The sequence below is a fragment of the Lupinus angustifolius genome, chromosome LG20 (assembly GCF_001865875.1).
Source record: "Lupinus angustifolius cultivar Tanjil chromosome LG20, LupAngTanjil_v1.0, whole genome shotgun sequence".
Lineage (NCBI taxonomy): Eukaryota > Viridiplantae > Streptophyta > Magnoliopsida > Fabales > Fabaceae > Lupinus > Lupinus angustifolius.
In genome coordinates, this window is record NC_032028.1 from 1,583,838 (window position 1) to 1,604,883 (window position 21,046).

The 21,046-nt window shown below is 31.6% G+C and overlaps 2 protein-coding genes across 7 annotated transcripts; one reads left to right on the forward strand and one right to left on the reverse strand.

Annotated features, from left to right (window-relative positions):
* LOC109336681 (proteasome subunit alpha type-5) lies at positions 391–6,090 on the forward strand. Of its 4 annotated transcripts, none has more exons than XM_019573424.1 (10): positions 391–486; positions 573–612; positions 725–806; positions 910–990; positions 1,541–1,654; positions 3,179–3,280; positions 3,681–3,739; positions 4,456–4,558; positions 5,646–5,711; positions 5,814–6,090. In XM_019573424.1, exons 2-10 carry the CDS (start codon positions 599–601, stop codon positions 5,904–5,906), a joined length of 714 nt encoding a protein of 237 aa, XP_019428969.1. In that variant the 5' UTR covers positions 391–486; positions 573–598; the 3' UTR covers positions 5,907–6,090. The 4 variants fall into 4 exon arrangements, with proteins under 4 accessions (XP_019428969.1, XP_019428970.1, XP_019428967.1 ...); XM_019573422.1 differs by lacking the exons at positions 391–486; positions 573–612; positions 725–806; positions 910–990; positions 1,541–1,654 and adding exons at positions 1,831–1,925; positions 2,012–2,051; positions 2,164–2,245; positions 2,349–2,429; positions 2,980–3,093; XM_019573425.1 differs by lacking the exon at positions 391–486 and having other exon boundaries at positions 499–612.
* LOC109336340 (protein indeterminate-domain 5, chloroplastic-like) lies at positions 7,182–13,408 on the reverse strand. Of its 3 annotated transcripts, XR_002106338.1 has the most exons (6): positions 12,803–13,408; positions 12,046–12,442; positions 9,493–10,142; positions 8,512–9,209; positions 7,549–7,583; positions 7,182–7,447 (listed from the first exon to the last, which is right to left on the reverse strand). XR_002106338.1 is itself a non-coding variant. In XM_019572872.1 (5 exons), the coding sequence occupies exons 1-4, from the start codon at positions 12,948–12,950 to the stop codon at positions 8,530–8,532; spliced, it is 1,875 nt and encodes a 624-aa protein (XP_019428417.1). In that variant the 5' UTR covers positions 12,951–13,401; the 3' UTR covers positions 7,182–7,447; positions 8,512–8,529. The 3 variants fall into 3 exon arrangements, 2 of the variants coding, with proteins under 2 accessions (XP_019428417.1, XP_019428419.1); XM_019572872.1 differs by lacking the exon at positions 7,549–7,583 and having other exon boundaries at positions 12,803–13,401; XM_019572874.1 differs by lacking the exons at positions 7,182–7,447; positions 7,549–7,583 and having other exon boundaries at positions 8,511–9,209.

Consider the following 21,046-nt stretch of genomic DNA (forward strand, 5'->3'; position numbering starts at 1 on the left):
TCTGTACCACACATCTAAAAAAGCGCACCATAGGTATAATATCCAACGGCTAAATAGAAAACAGTCATAATCTCATCTTACAGCGACCACATTAGTTATCGTTAGATTATTTTTAATAGAATAAGAATATTCCTAATTTATTTTTCATTATGTCATTTTTATTTCTTAACTTTTATTTTTAAATAAGAAGTGAAATTTTTTAAATATTATAGGCCCCAAATAAAAATGATGTTTAAAGAAAAAACAGATGTTATTGTTATTTTATGTTATAATAAATTATAAAATAAATAATATGTGAGATCGAATAAGAATGAAAATGTTATTTTTGCTATTTATTAACTTTTGTTCCGTTTTTTTTTTGAGTAAATATTTTTAACTGTGAATCGAAGACCCCTCGAACAAGAAAAGGAAGAAAGAAAAAGCCCACACCTCATAGCTTCTTTATTTCGTATTGTCGCAGTGAGTACTGAGAACAAAAGTTTTTAGGTAACCTCAAAATTTTCCAATTCCCAAATCAATTATTTCTTAATCTTTTTTCCGCATCTAATCTGATCTGTTTCGCTTCCTTGCAGCGTGATTTTATCTTCTCGAATCCAACATGTTTCTCACAAGGTAAACTATGCGTTCTAGGGTTTTCCCATTATGCTTTCTTTCATTGAATTGATTAACCTGAAAACTATTTTAATGTTTTTTGTTTGATTAACAATTATTTTGTGTGAATTAGAACTGAGTATGACCGTGGAGTCAACACCTTTTCTCCTGAAGGACGTTTGTTTCAGGTAGAATATGCAATCGAAGCCATTAAGGTATGATCCCTTTCACTTTTTATCAACTGATCCAACTTCTAATATAATTAAAATTAAGGGTTTTGAACTATAAGAAGATTTTGTGTTTTTTATTGGACTGCAGCTGGGATCAACTGCAATTGGGTTGAAGACGAAAGAGGGTGTTGTTCTTGCCGTCGAAAAGCGTATCACTTCACCCTTGCTGGTCTGCATTTCTTCTATTTATTTGCACTTATGAACTATACACTAATAGAAAAAGATGTATTGTAGCACTATAGCTAAATGTGATATTAGCTGTCACTGTATAATTTGATAATGTTAAGATTTAAGATTTAAGAAATATGCATACGTTGAGTAATCATTGTTGGGTCGGATCTTAATGTAAACTGATTTTTTTGGGATGTATGTTCAAGCTTGGATAATTGATGTTCATTTTAAGATTATTGTACAAGTGATACACTGTGTGCATTTACTAACATAACTTGAAAATAATGCTATTTACCTTGAACTTCTTTGCTTATTCTAGTCTTCCTTTTCTTTTAGTTGAAAAGACATGTATTTTTATTTTCGGGGTTGCTGGGTTGGAGAGTTTGTTGTTAGGATATACATTTAGTGAACCTATGTTATGTTATAAGTTTATAACCTAAGTTATAGTTCATCTGAGTTTTATGTTACTTGAAAAAATATGATTGTCTTGTTGTAATCACTCTTCTGTATGGAACTTCTTTTATAGTTTTGCTTAAATTCTCTTTCAGGAACCTAGCAGTGTGGAGAAGATTATGGAAATTGATGACCATATAGGTTGTGCAATGAGTGGATTGATTGCTGATGCTCGAACACTTGTTGAACACGCACGAGTGGAAACTCAGGTATTGTTAACCTTTTAGGGTATTGTAGGTATTTAACTAACTAATAATTGATATATATCTATATATAAATAAATAATATGTGAGATCGAATAAGAATGAAAATGTTATTTTTGCTATTTATTAACTTTTGTTCCGTTTTTTTTTTGAGTAAATATTTTTAACTGTGAATCGAAGACCCCTCGAACAAGAAAAGGAAGAAAGAAAAAGCCCACACCTCATAGCTTCTTTATTTCGTATTGTCGCAGTGAGTACTGAGAACAAAAGTTTTTAGGTAACCTCAAAATTTTCCAATTCCCAAATCAATTATTTCTTAATCTTTTTTCCGCATCTAATCTGATCTGTTTCGCTTCCTTGCAGCGTGATTTTATCTTCTCGAATCCAACATGTTTCTCACAAGGTAAACTATGCGTTCTAGGGTTTTCCCATTATGCTTTCTTTCATTGAATTGATTAACCTGAAAACTATTTTAATGTTTTTTGTTTGATTAACAATTATTTTGTGTGAATTAGAACTGAGTATGACCGTGGAGTCAACACCTTTTCTCCTGAAGGACGTTTGTTTCAGGTAGAATATGCAATCGAAGCCATTAAGGTATGATCCCTTTCACTTTTTATCAACTGATCCAACTTCTAATATAATTAAAATTAAGGGTTTTGAACTATAAGAAGATTTTGTGTTTTTTATTGGACTGCAGCTGGGATCAACTGCAATTGGGTTGAAGACGAAAGAGGGTGTTGTTCTTGCCGTCGAAAAGCGTATCACTTCACCCTTGCTGGTCTGCATTTCTTCTATTTATTTGCACTTATGAACTATACACTAATAGAAAAAGATGTATTGTAGCACTATAGCTAAATGTGATATTAGCTGTCACTGTATAATTTGATAATGTTAAGATTTAAGATTTAAGAAATATGCATACGTTGAGTAATCATTGTTGGGTCGGATCTTAATGTAAACTGATTTTTTTGGGATGTATGTTCAAGCTTGGATAATTGATGTTCATTTTAAGATTATTGTACAAGTGATACACTGTGTGCATTTACTAACATAACTTGAAAATAATGCTATTTACCTTGAACTTCTTTGCTTATTCTAGTCTTCCTTTTCTTTTAGTTGAAAAGACATGTATTTTTATTTTCGGGGTTGCTGGGTTGGAGAGTTTGTTGTTAGGATATACATTTAGTGAACCTATGTTATGTTATAAGTTTATAACCTAAGTTATAGTTCATCTGAGTTTTATGTTACTTGAAAAAATATGATTGTCTTGTTGTAATCACTCTTCTGTATGGAACTTCTTTTATAGTTTTGCTTAAATTCTCTTTCAGGAACCTAGCAGTGTGGAGAAGATTATGGAAATTGATGACCATATAGGTTGTGCAATGAGTGGATTGATTGCTGATGCTCGAACACTTGTTGAACACGCACGAGTGGAAACTCAGGTATTGTTAACCTTTTAGGGTATTGTAGGTATTTAACTAACTAATAATTGATATATATCTATATATAATGGTTTGTTGTTCACAGAACCACAGGTTCTCCTTTGGTGAACCAATGACTGTGGAGTCTACAACCCAAGCTCTATGTGACCTAGCCCTGCGTTTTGGTGAAGGCGATGAAGAGTCCATGGTAAAGAACTTGGATTTGATATTCATGTCTATTTTTGTTTTCTTGCTTATGGAGTTATGGTGCTATATTTACATCCAACAAGTCGTGAACATTTACAGCTAAGGTTGCTTCATATTTATGTACTTTCTAGAAATACTGGTGCTTTATATGCTGTATTTGATTAATGTTGATCAGAGATATAAACTGATTTATTGTTATTTTTTACTTTATAATTTTGGGATGTGCACATTTCCACACTTACATCAATTGTTGTTTTCTTGGGAGTTGGGAAATACTGGTTCAGTTGCGTGTGCTAGTATACCTTTTCCTTTTGTGAAAAGTAGTAAATGATGGTGGTCGTGTAGAATAAGGCCATTGTGCTTGGATTATAACTTGTCCTATTTTCTTTTACCTTTGGCAGTCTCGACCATTTGGAGTGTCGCTCCTCATTGCTGGCCATGACGAGAACGGACCTAGTTTGTAAGCATCTACTTCTTTTAGTATGAAATGGTTACTTGTCAGTAGTGTGGTGGTATCCTCTTGACTTATTTGTGTTGGGGCAATGATTGCTAGGTTTAGTGTCTGAATCTTGGAGTTCACTGATCTCTTTTCATTGACAATGTTCCTTGTTTTTTTGTGTTTTTTGAGGATCGCAAAAAATTACAATGAAATGATTTTTGGCAAAAAGTATTTCAAGAGTAATAACATGACAGGTTAACCATGTCCGAAGAGTTGTTAATGGTAAATTAATTATTGACTAAATTAACTAATGGCACATGAGTGTTCAGTGATTCCTAAATTGGAGAAATGTTTTTATCAAGAATTCTTTTTTGTAGCTTCCCTCTTTAGTCGGTAGTGGAGTATAACTTGTCCTCTAACATTTAACTTATTCCTTCTCGCTATTATATTTCTTTTTCCTTTCATGAAGGAATTGAAATTCTTTGCAGTTATTTTATACTCACCTACTACCTCACCTTTTCTTATCATTCTATATGGTTTAAAGAGGATGGCATTTTAGGTTGAGCTCTGCACAGTGTTTAAACAGAAAATAAATGCACAGCATATGTGTCATGTTTCTGTAGGCTTTATGGCTCCAGTCACCAGAGGATACTGTTTACTTTATTGCTGCTAGCCTTGCTTCCCTTTTTCACTTCTAACTTTTTATTCTTACTGGGTTTGAATTTTCTGATTTGCAGATATTACACTGACCCATCTGGTACGTTTTGGCAATGCAATGCAAAAGCCATTGGATCAGGGTCGGAAGGTGCAGACAGTTCTCTGCAAGAACAATTCAACAAGGTATCCATGTTCGAACTGTGGGTTGTTTCTAAACCTTCTTGTGTAGCAGATTTTTGGCTGTTCCCTGTGATGCCACAGTGGATAGTGGTGCAGATGGCCATAGCGCCTATAACAGGTCCAATAGCGGGTCACGACCCACTGTGTATTTTGCTTCGAGTGGAACCCTAATTTTAGAGAGGAAAAGTCTTTTTTGCCTCCTTTTTAATAGGTGGCAGGTTTTTCCTAGGGTTTTAGGTAATATAACCCCAAACACACCCTGTCTTTTCTTAGCACTGTTTTTCCTTGGCCCCTAACTGTTTGCCCCACCATCTCTTTATTAATTCTCTTATCAAACTGTCTGAACCCATTTTTGACATCATCTTTATGTGGTTCAATTTTGTGAGATATAACTTTGTTATGACCTCCAACTTCGATCACCTCTAGAATCCGCAATACTCTCATATTGATTATCAATTAGAAATGTGTCTTTAATATGGTCTATTTTTGTGTACTTATTGTGTTGGTTATAAATCACTTATAGATTTTTTTCTTAGTTGTAGCGGTTGTCCCGCTACCTGCTATAGTCTTTTTGAGGTCAGCCACAATTCACAATTGAGTACCTAGGTAAAATAATACTTGACTGAGATTGGATAGTGGGAAAAGGAGTGAAACCATAAAGAAATGAGGGGACTCCATACTTGTCCTAATTCTTATGCAATATTTACCTGGTTATCGTTATACAAAAACCTTTCTAATAGGTAAAATGACCATTCAGACAATGTCATCCATTTTATCTGAAATCCCCTTTATTTGATATTATTTTATCTAATTATCTGTTTATTTGATATTGTTGCAATTTATTTTTTTTAGCATTTGTACAATGTATAATGATATTTATCCAAGTGTGTGTCTGTTTTATGCCTGAAGACTCTGAACTATGTTAAAACTAAAAAATATTTGAATGCCTAAGTTAACATGTTCCTCAAATGTGAGAGTTCCTGTCTATATGCCCTGGCAATTGTTGTTTTAAAGGACCATCTTTCATCCTAGAAGCACTAAGATGACATGAGTATAGGAAAACTTGGTGTTAACATATTATGTTACACAGGAACTAACTCTTCAAGAAGCTGAGACAATTGCTCTATCCATTCTGAAGCAAGTTATGGAAGAGAAGGTAAGCTTATATTAAATGCATATAGCGATGATTTGTTTGTCCCCTCCCTGGAAAGTAATGCTAATAAAATTTATCTTGTTTCTATTGTAATTGTCATTGTAGGTCACTCCTAATAACGTTGACATTGCTAAGGTGGCTCCAACATATCATCTTTACACCCCTTCTGAAGTCGAAGCTGTGATAAGTCGCCTATGATTTCTCTTGGCGTGATTTAATTTGTTTCTATCAATCCTGGCTAGTTCTGTTTAATTGGCTTTGCCCAAAAACTGTTTTTGTGGATGTGCGGCTGTTAATTAGTATACATGTACTACTCGTTGTGACCAACTTGTATACTGTACTTTTATTCTCTTATCAAATTTGCTGCATTGAGTTTAGTAGATTTGAGTCTAAATGTTTGTTTTGGGTGAAAAAAAGGAAAGTACTTCTAAATTGTCATACTGACAAAAACAAGGTGTTGGTCTAGTGGTATAAGGCTTCATTAGATCCTAGGATAATTAAAAAGCCAATCGTTCAATTCCTGAGAACGATATTTGTTGGGAGGGGCAACCGTAAAATCTGAAAGGGATTAGTTCCTTACCCAAAAAGAGTTAAGGTATACCTTGATAGTACCAAAAAAATTCTCATACTGAAAATGAGACAAACAATGCACTTGATAAATGTCGAATTATATTGAAACCTGTGCTTGGAAATGGAGCTTTGTTATGTTATGTTGCATTCTCATTCAAAGATCAGATGCAACTGAATCCTCTAGCCCATGCCAAATAAAGAGATGTCAATATAAGAAATGATTCAAGCTTTTAGCTGCTTGCATCCTCATTTTCAATCGTATATTAATCTTGATTATAATCAGGCTCCTCCAAAGTGCAAATGCAAAAAGTTTGCACTATACGTGTGTGAGAAGAATTAGGGTTTATAGTATTTTATGACCTAATGGAAGTTACAATATTACAATAATCCAAGGGCCAATTTGACCCTTTTATACGTCTAATCGCATGGTGGGGTAATACAATTAAGTGTTTTAATAAAAAGGGTAAATGTGTCCTTCAGTGCTATGCTCAAATTCTCATTGGCTGAAAAATTATCACAAGATTTAAAAGCACGTGGAATAGGACGATAATAACACTTTTAGAATCAAACGTACAACACTTCCCGTTCTCTCCTAAAGTGTCCAAATAAAATTAGTAAACAAAATCAAATTACCAAACATTTTCGGATACATAATAGTATTATTATTGTTATTAATTATTTTTATTACTGTAAAAAATGTTCCACAAATAAATGGTTATAACTAGATTTTTATAATACTATGAGTAAGAGCATAAATACTCAAAAAAGGAACTTCAGTCGATTTTTTTAATTCAAAACTTCACATGACTGAAAATCCTACTTACAAGTTCGGTAGTAAAATTTTCAGATCATATATGCTCATGTTAGATAAGCTCAATAAATGTCTGAAAGAAAAAACATATGAACAAGGTCATAATTGGTAGTCTAATTTAAATATAAGTAAATACATTGTCCATAATCAAAATCTATATAGTTAAACCATGAAAATCTTGACTTATAATATGAATAAACATGTCCCAATAAAAAAAGATGTAAAGGAATTTAAGAAGTAATTTGCTAGTGCTATTAGTAAAGACCATAATCTCCTCTATGCTTCCACAATGCTGCTTTCAAAAGCCAAATTAGATAAGCTAGATATTCAACTTTCTTCTGAACACAAGTTCGAATCCCTGCAAAAATGTGAAACCAGAAATAACTGATCATCTAATTCAAGTCTAGTACGGCTTTAAAGAAATAAACATGAGCATTAATACAAATATAAAATTATTACCAGTAGTACACTTAAACTGTTTTCACTATTTATTCCTGTAAGAAAAAAAGTCTACCATTTACTATCAAGTGGTAACTAAACCTTTGCAGTAAATTTTATCAAATAAACAAAATGCACATACGAAAAATACTTGTATTAAAGCAGTACCAAGCTAACATTATTTACTCTCATAGTCACATTTTTTAGTACTACTCATAGTATTATTTAACTTTTTAGGTAAAGAATTAATTATTTTGAAGGTGTGTGACTCAGTCGCTCTCACTAATCAAATCCTACGCACATTTATTTATTCATATAAATTAAAATATGGAATGGACAGTACTTAAAATTTCAAAATATATCTTTTACTTAAAACTTAAAAGTATACAAATGTCGATGGGGTCATTTGTCTCCAATAGTGTTACATTTCTTGTCTCAAGCAAATCACAGGTTGACATATAAATAAAAATATATTTTAAAAAACAAAAAGTGATAAAAAATAACATTCTGATTAGCTCATTATATGGAATGAAACACCGTTCGAAACAGCTAATTTATGTCCTTCATATCAGTGTTTTATATATGGGATGGCATCAATAGCATGTTGATAAGAGCAGATATTTGTTGGTCCACACAGTGTCCCATCAATTACGCACTCGTGACTCTGCCAACCCAAAAATATAATCCAAAAAATGAAAGAAAATAAAAAAAGTGAAGACAATAGAAGAAACAAAGTACTGCTCAACGTCACTGTCAACCCCATGCAAGACAACTTCTCACAGCACACACCTTTTTCTTAAACAAAATCAATAAAATAAACCAAACCAAAAAGTAGCATCTTGCTAAAACTCATGTCCCAATAAAACAGTAAAAACTAGAAAGTATATACCCTCTTACCCTTTAGACACATTTACCAAGAAATTCACTTTTAATCATAATAATAATCATTTTAATAATGTGTCACTAAATTTTTTGTTCACGTACCTTGGTACTTTGATTCATTTACTCACTGAAAAAATTCCCTCCAAAAGCTTGTCTTGACGGCACAGCATCATTATTCGTTTCTGCCTCCAAAGTATTGCTTAAGTTGAAGCCACCACCATGTCCATGTTGCTCCCTTTGTGAAACAATCCCTCCATTTCCACCACTTATGCTTCTCACTGTTGCACCAACACCAAGAAAATCACGAGTAAGCCTATCATCTGAGCCTGTTCCAATTTTCACTCCATGCAGCTTTGGTTGTTCCCTACTTCTGTTTGAGTTATGATCATAAGGTTCAAACCCAGTAAACCCTACTGAACTACTATGTTCAAAAATAGAGGAGTTTCCACTAGCTGCAAAAGAGTTCATCAGGTCTTGCAGATTATTATTGCTGTTTTCATTTCCACCGAAGATGCTGCTATAGTTTGTAGCAGGAGGAAGAGCAGGAACATGGATTGGTCTATGCTGTTCAGTTTTGGATCCGCTGCTAGAGGAAGTGCTGCTTCCGAAGCTTTTTAGAAGTGAGGTGGTGTTGTTGCTTGAAATTGCACTCATTTGAGCAACTTTCTGAAGCAGTGCAGTTGCAGACATGTGATGAGTATTGGCAGCACTAGTGTTGCTTTGGAGAGATGTGCTGAATAGAGATGGTGCACTTGAAGTTATTGTTTGTTGATGATGACCACCACCCATTATAGCATTACCTGTGGGGAACACGAGAAGTGTGAAAAATTATATTGATTCATTAGTAATCAGATGTGTTTGTTTATTCAATCAATACACGTGTTGGTTAACAACAATCTTCTTTGTATATACAACAATTTTGTAGATAGAAATTAAATTTGACAACTTTTTCAAAAAGGAAAGGAGGGCCACGGTTTCTCCTTTTCCTTTTGTTATTTCTCTCCTTTCTAGAAAAAAAGATATGGTGAAGCTTTGATATGCAAAATTGGTGTAAAAATTATAATTTTTGGGTAATAATATTACTTGTAGTGAAGAAGTTGGTTGCTTCATTGCCTCCCATAACACTTCCATTGGCATTGTTGAAGTGTTCTGAGAAAGAGTTGTTGCTGCTATTAGTACTGTTGTTACTTGAAAGGAAGGGATGGCTAAACAGGTTTGCTGATCCACCAGGTGATGGAGAATTGTTGTGATGATTGTTAAGACCATCATGAGACAAATGCATGAGTCCCTGGAATGGAACTTTGTTCTGTTGCACCAACCCTTGTTGTTGTTGTTGTTGTTGAGACTGGTCAGGGTGGTGGTAGTTTTGGTTCAAGTTATCAGAAGACATGAAGAATGAAGCTGGAGAGTGATGCATAGTTTGCTGTGAAGGCTTAAAGGATGATGAACCGGCCTGTAAGGATGGGTGAAGAATATGGTCGAATTGTCCGGTCCGACCTGGATTACCACCAAGGCCTAACATGTCAGTAGAATGGTTGTTATTGATTTGGTCTTGCATGTTAGACATTTGAGTAGCCACATGAGAAAAAGCTAAGGCCATGTTGCTATTATTAGTTCCATAAAGGTGGCTGGTGCTGCCAATATTGGCATTGCTTATCAGATTTGGTGGCTGTCTTGCACTCTCTTGAGCTAATGCATCACAGAAGGCCCTGTGGGTGATGAAACTGTCCCTTCTGCACCACAAATGATATCATATTAACTCCAAATAATCCATTGGATATGTCTAGGACTTAATTTTCATGCAATAGTTTTACATTGACTGACTTATTATTGAAAAAGTTTGACTTTTGGATAATCATTGTGAAAACTATAATGCATCATTGAAAAAGTGCATTAGATTAAACTCCAAGTAACTAAAGGCCTGAGATAAAAAAAAATACTAAATATATAAATTCACTTGTTCAGGAAATGGACTTTCATCCTAGACTTTTATCAAAAATTAATTATTTACTTACTTCATATATTATTATTTTTTACTAATACTGTGCAATCTTTTTTTTGTATTGGCTTTAAGTTGTGCAATCTTATAAAAGGTTTAGTCAACTTTCCCAGATATATATATATATATAGCCTTTAGGATGAAATTTTCTCCTACAAGAATCTAACCTTAATTAAACAAAAACAAACAGTCACATGAAAATAGTTCTCTACAGAAGACACTATCAGAACAATAACATTTAAAGCTGTCACAAAAACCAACGGATGCATACATAGATTTCAAGATGTAGGACATAGCTTTTCCTAGCAAAAGACAACGAAAATATTAACATAATTAACAAGCAATACAAATCTTAATTAACCAGAGGACAAATATTTTACGTGCATTTATGAAAAGAGTAGTAGATAAAATAATAGTTGGAATAATTCTTCAATTGACATAGGACGGTAGGTGGAATAATGTCACTTGATAAATAGATTAATGAACCAATCAATAAATGCCATATCAAGAACTGGGTATGCAATGAATGCAACAGAAGAATGTTTTCAAAAATGGGAAAAGTGATCAATCAAGTGCAAGAACTGCAAATTACAAAACTGGGCTTGACCTCAAAAGTGAGTTGAAAATTGACTACTAAACCATCCAAATTGTCAACAACATATATACCCACTTTAGTATTTAAAATCATGAAAACCTTGATTAAATTCTGCATCTGAACACGACCACTCACTCCTTCAAATTAAACTTCAAATCATATTAGAGAAAAAAGAAAAATGGCAGCATCCGAATATGGAGTTAGTAATCTTGATTAGGCCCTAACCTTATATAAAAAACATTATTCTGTCATGAAAAGGTGCACCTGCAAGGGCACAGTACTGAACACATCTAGCCAACGAGGAAGAGAACAAAGCAAGTAACAACACAGCACCCCACACACACTCTCTCCACTTCATTGCAAGCAACACGTGAATAGGGAGGGGGAAAAAGAAATGAAAAAAAGAAATGAAAAAAAGAGTGGTGTTTCCGAGGCAAAATAGAAAAGGTGTTTTTTTCTCTCAATTTTCTTTATGCTTTGAGAATGATATATGAGGGGTGCTGTTTCTCCGTGTGTTTTCTGAAATCCCTATGACCAAGGCAGAGATAATTCACGTGGGGGCATGTTTTTTTTTTCATTGAAGGGAATATGACAAAGGAACGAATTTGAGAGAGTACAGAATCTTAATCAATCAAATTGGAAGGAAACCAAACTCAATGCATAAAGAAAGCATCTTAGTCCTTTTTCTCCCTATAGCAACTTGAAGAATGATATCGTATGAGCCCTAACCCAAACTAGCCTAAATCAAATCATACACCTCTTCCATCCTTCTGTTTATAACCATTTATGTTATAAAAATTGCATGATAAAAATACAAATGCTTGATAAAATGTAACTGCTTGGAGAAGGGTAACATTTAATTTTAGTAAAATGATTCATGTACAACAAAATTGAAATCTAAATTTTTACTTTGAAAATTTGAAAGCAGATTTTTAGAAGTTGTCAAATTATAATATCCAAATTATGAAACTTTTCATTTTATGTGATGAATTGAATTGAATTGAATTGGATTGGATTGTGAATTTGTGACATAATAATATACCTGGAGAAGAGAGTGCCACAGTCACATCTGTATTCTCTAGTGCCACAAGTCTTAGAATGAGCTTTCCAATCAGATTGAACAGCATATTTCTTAGAGCACTTTTCACACTTCCATTTCTTCTCACCATGCTTGCGAGAGTAGTGTTTCTTAATCCCAGTGAGGTCACCAAGAGCCCTTGAAGGGTCATGGTGGACGCAAGTGGGCTCAGGGCACAGATAAACCTTTCTCCTTGGCTCTTTTGTAGTCTTCTGCTTAAGCTTCCAAGGTAGGTTGTGTCCTCTTCTGTGTAGCTGTAGGTTTTGCTCTCTTTGGAACCCTTTGTTGCATACCTCACATATAAACCTGTTTGTTGCCATTAGGGTCTTGGGAGATAGTGCTATCACCTCCGCATCTGGACCTATTCATCATGGAAAAATGCCAAACAACAAATTATTAGATAATTCCACCAAGGTAAAAACAAGAAGTTATAATTAAGTTGCAATCAAATTCAGAAAGCTTCAAGACAAAAAATTCCAGGACATATCTCAATCCATTTTATTATATTTATGTTTCAAAATTAGGGTTCCCTAGAGAATCCATATATATCAGAATGGAAAAGGGAAAAAAAAGGTAGTCCAGAAAGTTTTCCCAGACTGATATTAAATAGATAAAATGTAAGAAAGAAAATTTTGAAAAAGTTGTATCATTGATATATATGAAATGATTTAGATTTTAGAGATTATATCTTAATTTCCGATAAAAGTTTTCAGATACTTGCTTGGTGTTCCAGGTTGGTTTCTCTTTTTCTTCTGAGGTAGCGCAGCTGGAGTTGCTGAAGATGAATGTTGTTGTTGATTCAACTGATTCTGATTCTGGTCTTCTTCTCTAAATCCAAAGAGCGATGCTGATGAAGATGATGCCGCCATCTCTTATATATAGAAAGTCCTAGCTTCTCTAAGCTGCTTCAGTTGCAGCTGGAAGTGTTCTTTTTCTTCTTCAATCTTACAACTCAATCAGAATTCTGTAAAATTCTCTTCAATTCAGATATATTCCCAATCTCAAAAAAAAGTCATAAGCAAATAGAACTCTTGCATACTAAAAGCAAAGCAGAAAGAAGAATCTAGAGGAGAAGAAGATATCCAAAGTTATAACGCAGATATATCTAAGTAAGTTGAATAAAGGAAGAAAAAGCAAATCAACCCTTCCATATGATTACTTAGTTTCTTCACTGATTTGGTGTCATGCAGATACAGAAACACATATACACACTCCATTTTGCTTCTTTCTTTATATTTCCTAGTTTCATAAGTAATTTTTCCAGATTGTGTTCACTTCTCTCTTGTCATAAATGATTTTTTTTTAGATATGAAAAACTTAAATTAGAGGAAAAAAGAAGGTAAGGCCTACGGGTCGGTGGACCCAATCCTTAGCCACATAACGACATAGGATGTGTGAAAGAAGCATGAAACAGCTACACCACACTCTCTCTCTCTCTTTCTATCTCTTATTTCGTATCTTCTTACTCACTCCCAGACAAACTTTCACTCATCACCCCAACCCCACTGGACCCTCATGCAAAATTTAAAACAAAAATGAAACTTAATACTAAAACTCTGCTAAAAACCGTATAATAACCAGGTCAAAAAATAGTAAGAATAGGGTTATTTGAAAAATATAAGTTTAATAAAAAACTTACTATAAATCAGGTTATCTTTGTCTTACTTTTTATTTTTATCTTCATCTTTACATGCATCTCAAAAAACTCATTTAAAAGTTAAAAAATAACTTAAAATTATGAAAATAACAGTAAGTAAATGAACATTGGTAAAAGAGATAAAGTTGTAAACAGATACTAACAGATACTAAATAGTTGTTAGAAAGGTATGTTTTGCTTTTGTTTTTGGTTTGGTTTTATATAATAATTATTAAGTTTGTTTGTAAAGTAGAAAGCACCTGAAGGTTGATTGGGTGAAGGGATGGATGGCACTGTTTGTCTGAAATTCAGCAGAAGCAGCAGCAAAGTGTGTTCTATGCCTGTTACCGTTTAGGGTCACTGACATAGAAAGGGCAAAAAAGGATTCTGAACCTCTCTTTGCTGTGTTTGGCTCACTTGGGTGGTTGCATGCAATTGCTATGGCTGGCTGGTCCTAATTCCTCAAAGTCACAATCACTGAGGGTCTCACACAAAAGGGTGTTTTAGTCATTCAGTAAAAAAATACACCAGTATAATTATTTGGATTGATACCAAGTTTTATCGTATATACTCAGGGGATTCACTTACTCCAAGAGTAAATTTAGTCCATATACTAATCATCAATTCTTGAAAAATCTAATAATTTAGATTTACTTACTAATTCAAACCATTGAATTTTCTAAGAATGAGCTACTAGGATATGGATTAAGGTTTTTCCACTTATAATATTGGTTTTCCAATAATCCATATCTAAGATGTGGAGTAAATTTTTTTCACTTACTGGTTTGCAGGTAAAAATCTATGCTACCCCATATTTATTTGTACAAATATCAGTTCTGAAAAACCAGTGGGAGAAATCAAAATAACAAGACCCAAGAAAAGACCTAATCCAACCACTATGGATAAACAAATGAACACAGATTTTTTTAGAATGAAGGTGCACTTGCTAATGTCCCTGCCGGTCTCTTAGTTCCAAGAGACAGATGAATTCTAAACCGTAGATCTTGTTGAAAGATGTTAAAATCACTGTCAAATGGATTTTTCCTGAGATATAGATGGAATATAATAAAGTGAAATATGTGCTTTTCGGGAATTATGAGGTCTCTTGACAGGGATAGCTATTAATATTGTTTTCAACTTCTTTGTATTTTTTTACTATGAAGACAATTTTTATTCCATTTCTTCACATTGCTGAATCTTATTTTATTGACAAAGTTTTCAACAAACAGCCAATGGTTAAGAGGGAAGGTGTTATTCCTTTAAATAGTGACAGCTTAACCATAAATAAGATCTTTGAAATTGATATTAATATATATGAGATAAAGGTCTAATTTTGTGTTTCATAAAAGGATCAAGTTTATATATCACGGATTGCTAAAACTTGAAGCATATATACCCTTCTCCATAAGAAAAATATTAACTCCTACAATGGTATTCATCACACTAAAGATGGTTCAGATTCTATTAAAAGGAGATGATCATTTAACTCACACAAAAGTTAATAAGAAAAAAGAATCTTGTAATATTTAGATATTTCTTATATCATACTGCAACCCTACCTAAATAAAATAAAAAGCTCATATAGCAACATAGAACTAATTAAAATAGAAACTCGTCTAATTTTATAAAAACAAATCAACATTAACAAATTAATACATATTATAGTAATGATTAAGATTATGTGACCACATATTCCTATTCTTGATATCTACAACTCAGTGTTGGAATAAAATTGTAATAGTGTTGATACTTTTTCACTGATTTATATGATTTTCTTATTTATTCTACGCACAACATATCAGATTTCCCATACCAAGAGTTTCTTATAAAAAAATTGTCATAACAATAAAAAGTAACAAAGAACATAGAAGTAGGTAATCACTTAAGTATGTTTTAAAGTGATTTCTTAAACAGTGAACCTATGACTATCGATATAGCATATAAACATGCAAATAAAGTTCTAGTTACACTGTAGATACATATAGAAGTTAGTCAAGTTATAGTGTTGTTGTTGTTATTAACCTTAACGCATTCATTGAGGCTCTTTATTATTTTGATTCCAAAGTTGAGTAAGAAAGGATCCCGAGACAAATAAAAAAAATAATGAAGTCCCAGCCATCTTTTTCTTCGTTGGTTTCTGTTATGTTGTCATTCTTTTAGACAAAGTTCCAAAGTACAAGAAACCAAAAGCAAAATCTTAAATAATTAGGGTGTGTATTATAAAAGGATATAAGAGTCTGTATCCATAACTGTACTGCTTCATTGTTTAGTATAAAAAACTTGAGAATATTCAGACAATGGAATACAATAATAGTCAAACGAATTAAGGTAATGTTAATTTCTTAAGCAAAACATGCCCCACATTTTATATCATATTTTAAGGAGGATATTTACACTCAAACTTTAAGTGTTTCAACTCCAACACAAGCAATGTAAGAAGTAAAAACATTGAAGAAAGAAACTATGAGCTAATTATTGTTATTAATATCAAAGTAAGTAAGATTACTCTATAACTATGTGTCTAAGTGTATGAATTGGAACACATGTTTTACAATCAAAAGCATTCAGACAAGACAGGGATTATGGTAAGATTGAGACTGTTTCAGACTTTTTAAGTGACCACTCATAGTTCATGCTGCTACATGAAGAAGATATATAGTCTTCTTAGGAAGAAAGACTCATACAAATTTTCAATGGCGGCGGCATTTTCTTCGTACAAGAACTAGCCTTGTCTTTTCTGGTAGTTTCTCCTCTGTCTTCTTACCATAATGGAGATCCTCTCTCCCTATTTATGTCTCAATTAGTATAGCAGACCAATTAAAATGCATTATTTAATTAAATAGAAAAATTATAAATGAATAATTATATTACTTGGTGTCTTTTGATTGGATAGGGACAGGAAGGGACACAAATTTTTGGTACAGGTAATCTGGGTTCCTTCTTACCAATTATTAAAAAAACAGACCAGAATCCGAGAGGTAAGTTATTGATTTTGTTTTTAGTTAAAAATATCATCATATTACATCTAAATGGTAAAAACATTATATCATACCATTTTTTCCCTTTTACTTTTTCATACGCTTACTCTATAGTATTAGAAAACATACCCTTACAAATGGGGATTAATGTTTTTGAAAACTCTAAGACTATCTTTGGTGTGTGTGACTTATGGACCCAATTTATGAGTTGGGTCGGGCTTATATAGTGAATGTGCTAGTGGATTAGACTTTTAGAGGCTCATCTTAATAATCACATTTTTTAGATTAGTTTTAAGTGATTAAAACATATAGTAAAAGTTAGAGATTCTTCCATTAATTAACACATGAATCAATCAGAGTGACCAAATACTCTTAATAAGCACGTCAATAACACTAGCAGAAACAAGTATAAGAACCTAAATGGCAAATACATTATATATAAAGCAATTAAGCTAACAATGTTAAATTACCTTACCAACCAATAATGTTTTAGAAGCTAGTAAAAATTACCAATTCCTCCATTAATTCGAACCGATCCAGTTTATCAACCACTCTTAATTAATAAACATGACAAAAACATTAACTACAAATGTATATAAAAAAACAAACAGGATAACAATAATACAACTTAATGACAAGTATATAAAAGTAATTAAACTAACAATTGTTAAATCATGCCTTTGAAGCTTGATGTTCCTTTTTCATAGCTAAGTCAATAATAATGCCAAACTTCAGATCCCAATAAAAAATAGTTTTCTATAAAGCAGTGTAATCAATCAAACTTTCTTAATGAACATGGGAGTAACACTAGTTGATATATAAATCATAATCAAACATGTAAAAAAGAGACAGCATAAATTACAGGAATATAAAGCAATTAAACGTATTCAATTTTTTACCTACTAAGAAGCACAAATCAAAAGTTTGATCTTCGATCTTCAAGCTAACTCAATAAAGCTCTACATGAGTAATTTATAACAGACAAAATATAATTTGAGATGGATTCTTGTGGCATAAATATAAAATGATTAATCAATATTTATAATAGACAGGATAAAGACACAATGTTTGTTTAGCTGGAGAGTTTTGAATAAAAGGAAAGTAAACGAGTAATTTTTTTCTTGTATAATTGTTTTTTTATAAAATATCTAAGGAAATGAATAAATAATGATATGATATTATTTTTAATTTATTAAGTTGATTTTATAGAATATAATTATGCTCATATGCATCCAAAACTCATTTTCTTCTAAATCCAGAAGGAAAATAGTTTAAAAAAAATATAATATGTTGATGTTTGTATTTATATATACTTTAAAGATAAATAAAATTAATATGAAAGCCTAAAATGTTGTGTTCTCAATTATTAATGAGTATGTTTGATCTGGCATGGAAATAATGTAATTAGTTTATTCGTCGCGATTTGTTAACATTTTAATTGAAAAAATATCTATTACCATATTTGAATTTTATACATATTTATTTATTGTGGCAACTCAGTCAAAATTGAATGCTGCACATATAGAAAAACTATTTTTTATATATAAAAAATTAAATTAAATTAATATTTTATTGAGATTCTATATGTAACTCCCGTAGAAGTAAATTAAATAATTACACAGCAAATTAAATTCCAACTCATTCATGTGAATCATTATTATTCCATATTTTAAATGATTTTAATTTGGGAGAAAAGTACATGTACAATAATTCATCATTCATATATTAATTATTATTGGTGAGTACTATATTGGCCATGTAACAAATTTTAAATATAATAATATATAAATAATGTATTAGTTAATATATAATATATTCGTCATGTAACAAACTTTGATCTGAATTTAAATCGTTTCTTTATATAATATGTCAACCTAGTCAAAACTTGTAATGCAAATTTTATATGATTATTCATGGATGGGGATCACTTGTCTCATTGGGTGTCCCTATCCAATTAGAAAATTTTATTTGATTAAAAGTAAAATTTATAATAATATAAATTAATATTTGTACGCTATTTTATGAGATTTTATTGACTTAGTACATGAGGACATGATTTTCTTGGGACAGATAATCCTTACCCCACATTTATCTCCACCATGATCATTTTACTCAGAGCAAATGAGACAGGTTATAATGACAGGAAAAATAACTCTTATTATTTATATTTATATTTATGGACATATACATGTACTTATATTTACTAGAAAGAGGAGAACACATATTGGGAAAATAAATATTTTTCTACAAATGACTAATGACACTCACATTTAATATTTTTTATTTTTCAAATTTCAGAGGCCAAATTGATATACTAAAATTGTTTTGAGAGAACAAAAATAGATATATCCACTCTAAAACTAAACTCTAATTTAGACAAGGCATAGAATATCAAAAAGACAATGGCTAATGCTCAATATCTTGGTATAGCTGCAAAAGATTTAATGTGAGTCATGATTTTAATAGGAATAATTAAAAAGTATATTAATAATTATTCCACCTCAAAAAGTTTTATGTTTTAGTTAAGTTGTGAATTTACTCGACTCAATTTAATTTTTATGAGTGTCCGTAGATTGAATAAATCGAACTGAAAATAATTTATTTTTTACAAACTTCAATTGTTGTCTACTTAATTTGACTCAATTTTATGACGAATGAGATTATCTTTCTAGTTCCAACAACTCTAATTTGGAATAAATTTAAAACTTGATTTAAATGTATTTATTTTACATTTTTGTATTTCAAATATAGTAAATAAATTTGGTGAATCATCCTGTAGTACATCAATGAATATTATGTGTCTCCCTTTTTGTGTATCAATCCAATTAAAAGTTATCACTTGACTAAAATAAAATGAAAACCTCAAACTCTTACCATGAATTACATGGAAAATTGATAAGATTCTATAGGTATATATGTTGAGTAACAAGTTTTAAAAGTGAAAAGTGTCAACATAAAAACCCAATTACCTAGTTATTTTAACAGAAAATTATTTAACCATTATGTCTCGCTTTCCTTAGGCTTTTATCTATACTATTAATAAAGATAAAACAAGTAATAACTACCTTATTGTACAATTTTTATATTCCAAACTTACCCTTTTATATTTTTAATAACTACTATAAACTTTCACATATTACTTTTATTTTTTATATTAATAATTTAATATCATTAATGTTCCATACATTCTCTTATTTCTATCTTCTATCTTTCTCCACCCAATAGGCACAACATGAGAAATTGACATAAGTTTTATGTATATCATATCAACTATCACATATTATCTTCTTAAATCTTCACTCTTCATAGAGTTTATATAATGCACTCTTATATTTAAATTGTTTTTCTTAAATAATATAATATGAAGATCATACATACTACATCAAAAAAATAAGAATGTGGGTGACCGGCACGGAGTGCCGATCGACACGCTAGTTTATATAATGTCAAATGAATGCTTTCATTAGGCTTTTATATAGTGTCAATTAACAAGAGAAAGAGAAAGTATTTTGCTACATGGATTCCCATAGTTTTCATATGTCATTCATATTTAATAATTATCAACTCTGAAGTAAAAGTAAATAATAATGGAGGATATTTTTACACTGACAATGCATAAATATTATAATCTTAGCTCGTAACTTAGAGCAAACACAATGGTTGTTCTTAGGCTTGTTGTTAATGAAATAAGAACATTTTTATCCTGATCTACTGTGTTATTCTTATTTCTTCATTTTTGTTCTTAAATAGAATTCTTAGTTGTTCTTAGTCAAAGAAAGTGATGAGAGAGGTAGATGTCGTAGGAAAAAGGTAGATGATGTGAGACCCAAATAAAAATAAAAATAAGAATAATGTTTGTCATTATGGGGAAAAAGTAGATGATGTTCTTATTTTATAGGAAGTTATAATAAATTATAAAATAAGGTGTAATACCTAAATAATAATCAAAATTTTGTTGGAAGTTATGGATGCTCTTAATACCAATAACTTCCCCACAAAACAGCCAATTAGTTTGTACTTTTGCTACAATGCAAAGAAAAATAACTAGGGGAATGATTGATGGCAGAAATTGAAGAAAAAAACTAAGACATGAATCAGTAATCATCATTTTCAGTTATTCACCTTCACCTCATTATCATAAAACTTAGAGATTGCTTGAGGATTCTATGTTTCTGACTATCTATACTTATTTATTGAGAGAGGAAAGTGGGATTTGAGAAATGAAAACTAGTTAAACATAAATCCACCCAAGTTGACGAGTTTTAGAAGGAAAAAAAAAATTGAATGTAATTAGAATTACCATTGGAAGTGTCGATTTTAATAAAAAAATTATAAAGAAAAGAAAAGCAAA

Coding starts and splice junctions, on each gene's coding strand:
- LOC109336340 (XM_019572872.1), bottom strand. CDS start 12,950: ATGGCGGCATCATCTTCATCAGCATCGCTCTTTGGATTTAGAGAAGAA. Junction 12,443..12,802: donor AAACCAACCTGGAACACCAA/GCAAGTATCTGA, acceptor CATGATGAATAG/GTCCAGATGCGGAGGTGATA. Junction 9,210..9,492: donor AACCAACTTCTTCACTACAA/GTAATATTATTA, acceptor TGTTCCCCACAG/GTAATGCTATAATGGGTGGT.
- LOC109336681 (XM_019573424.1), top strand. Junction 991..1,540: donor GTATCACTTCACCCTTGCTG/GTCTGCATTTCT, acceptor ATTCTCTTTCAG/GAACCTAGCAGTGTGGAGAA. Junction 4,559..5,645: donor TGCAAGAACAATTCAACAAG/GTATCCATGTTC, acceptor TATGTTACACAG/GAACTAACTCTTCAAGAAGC.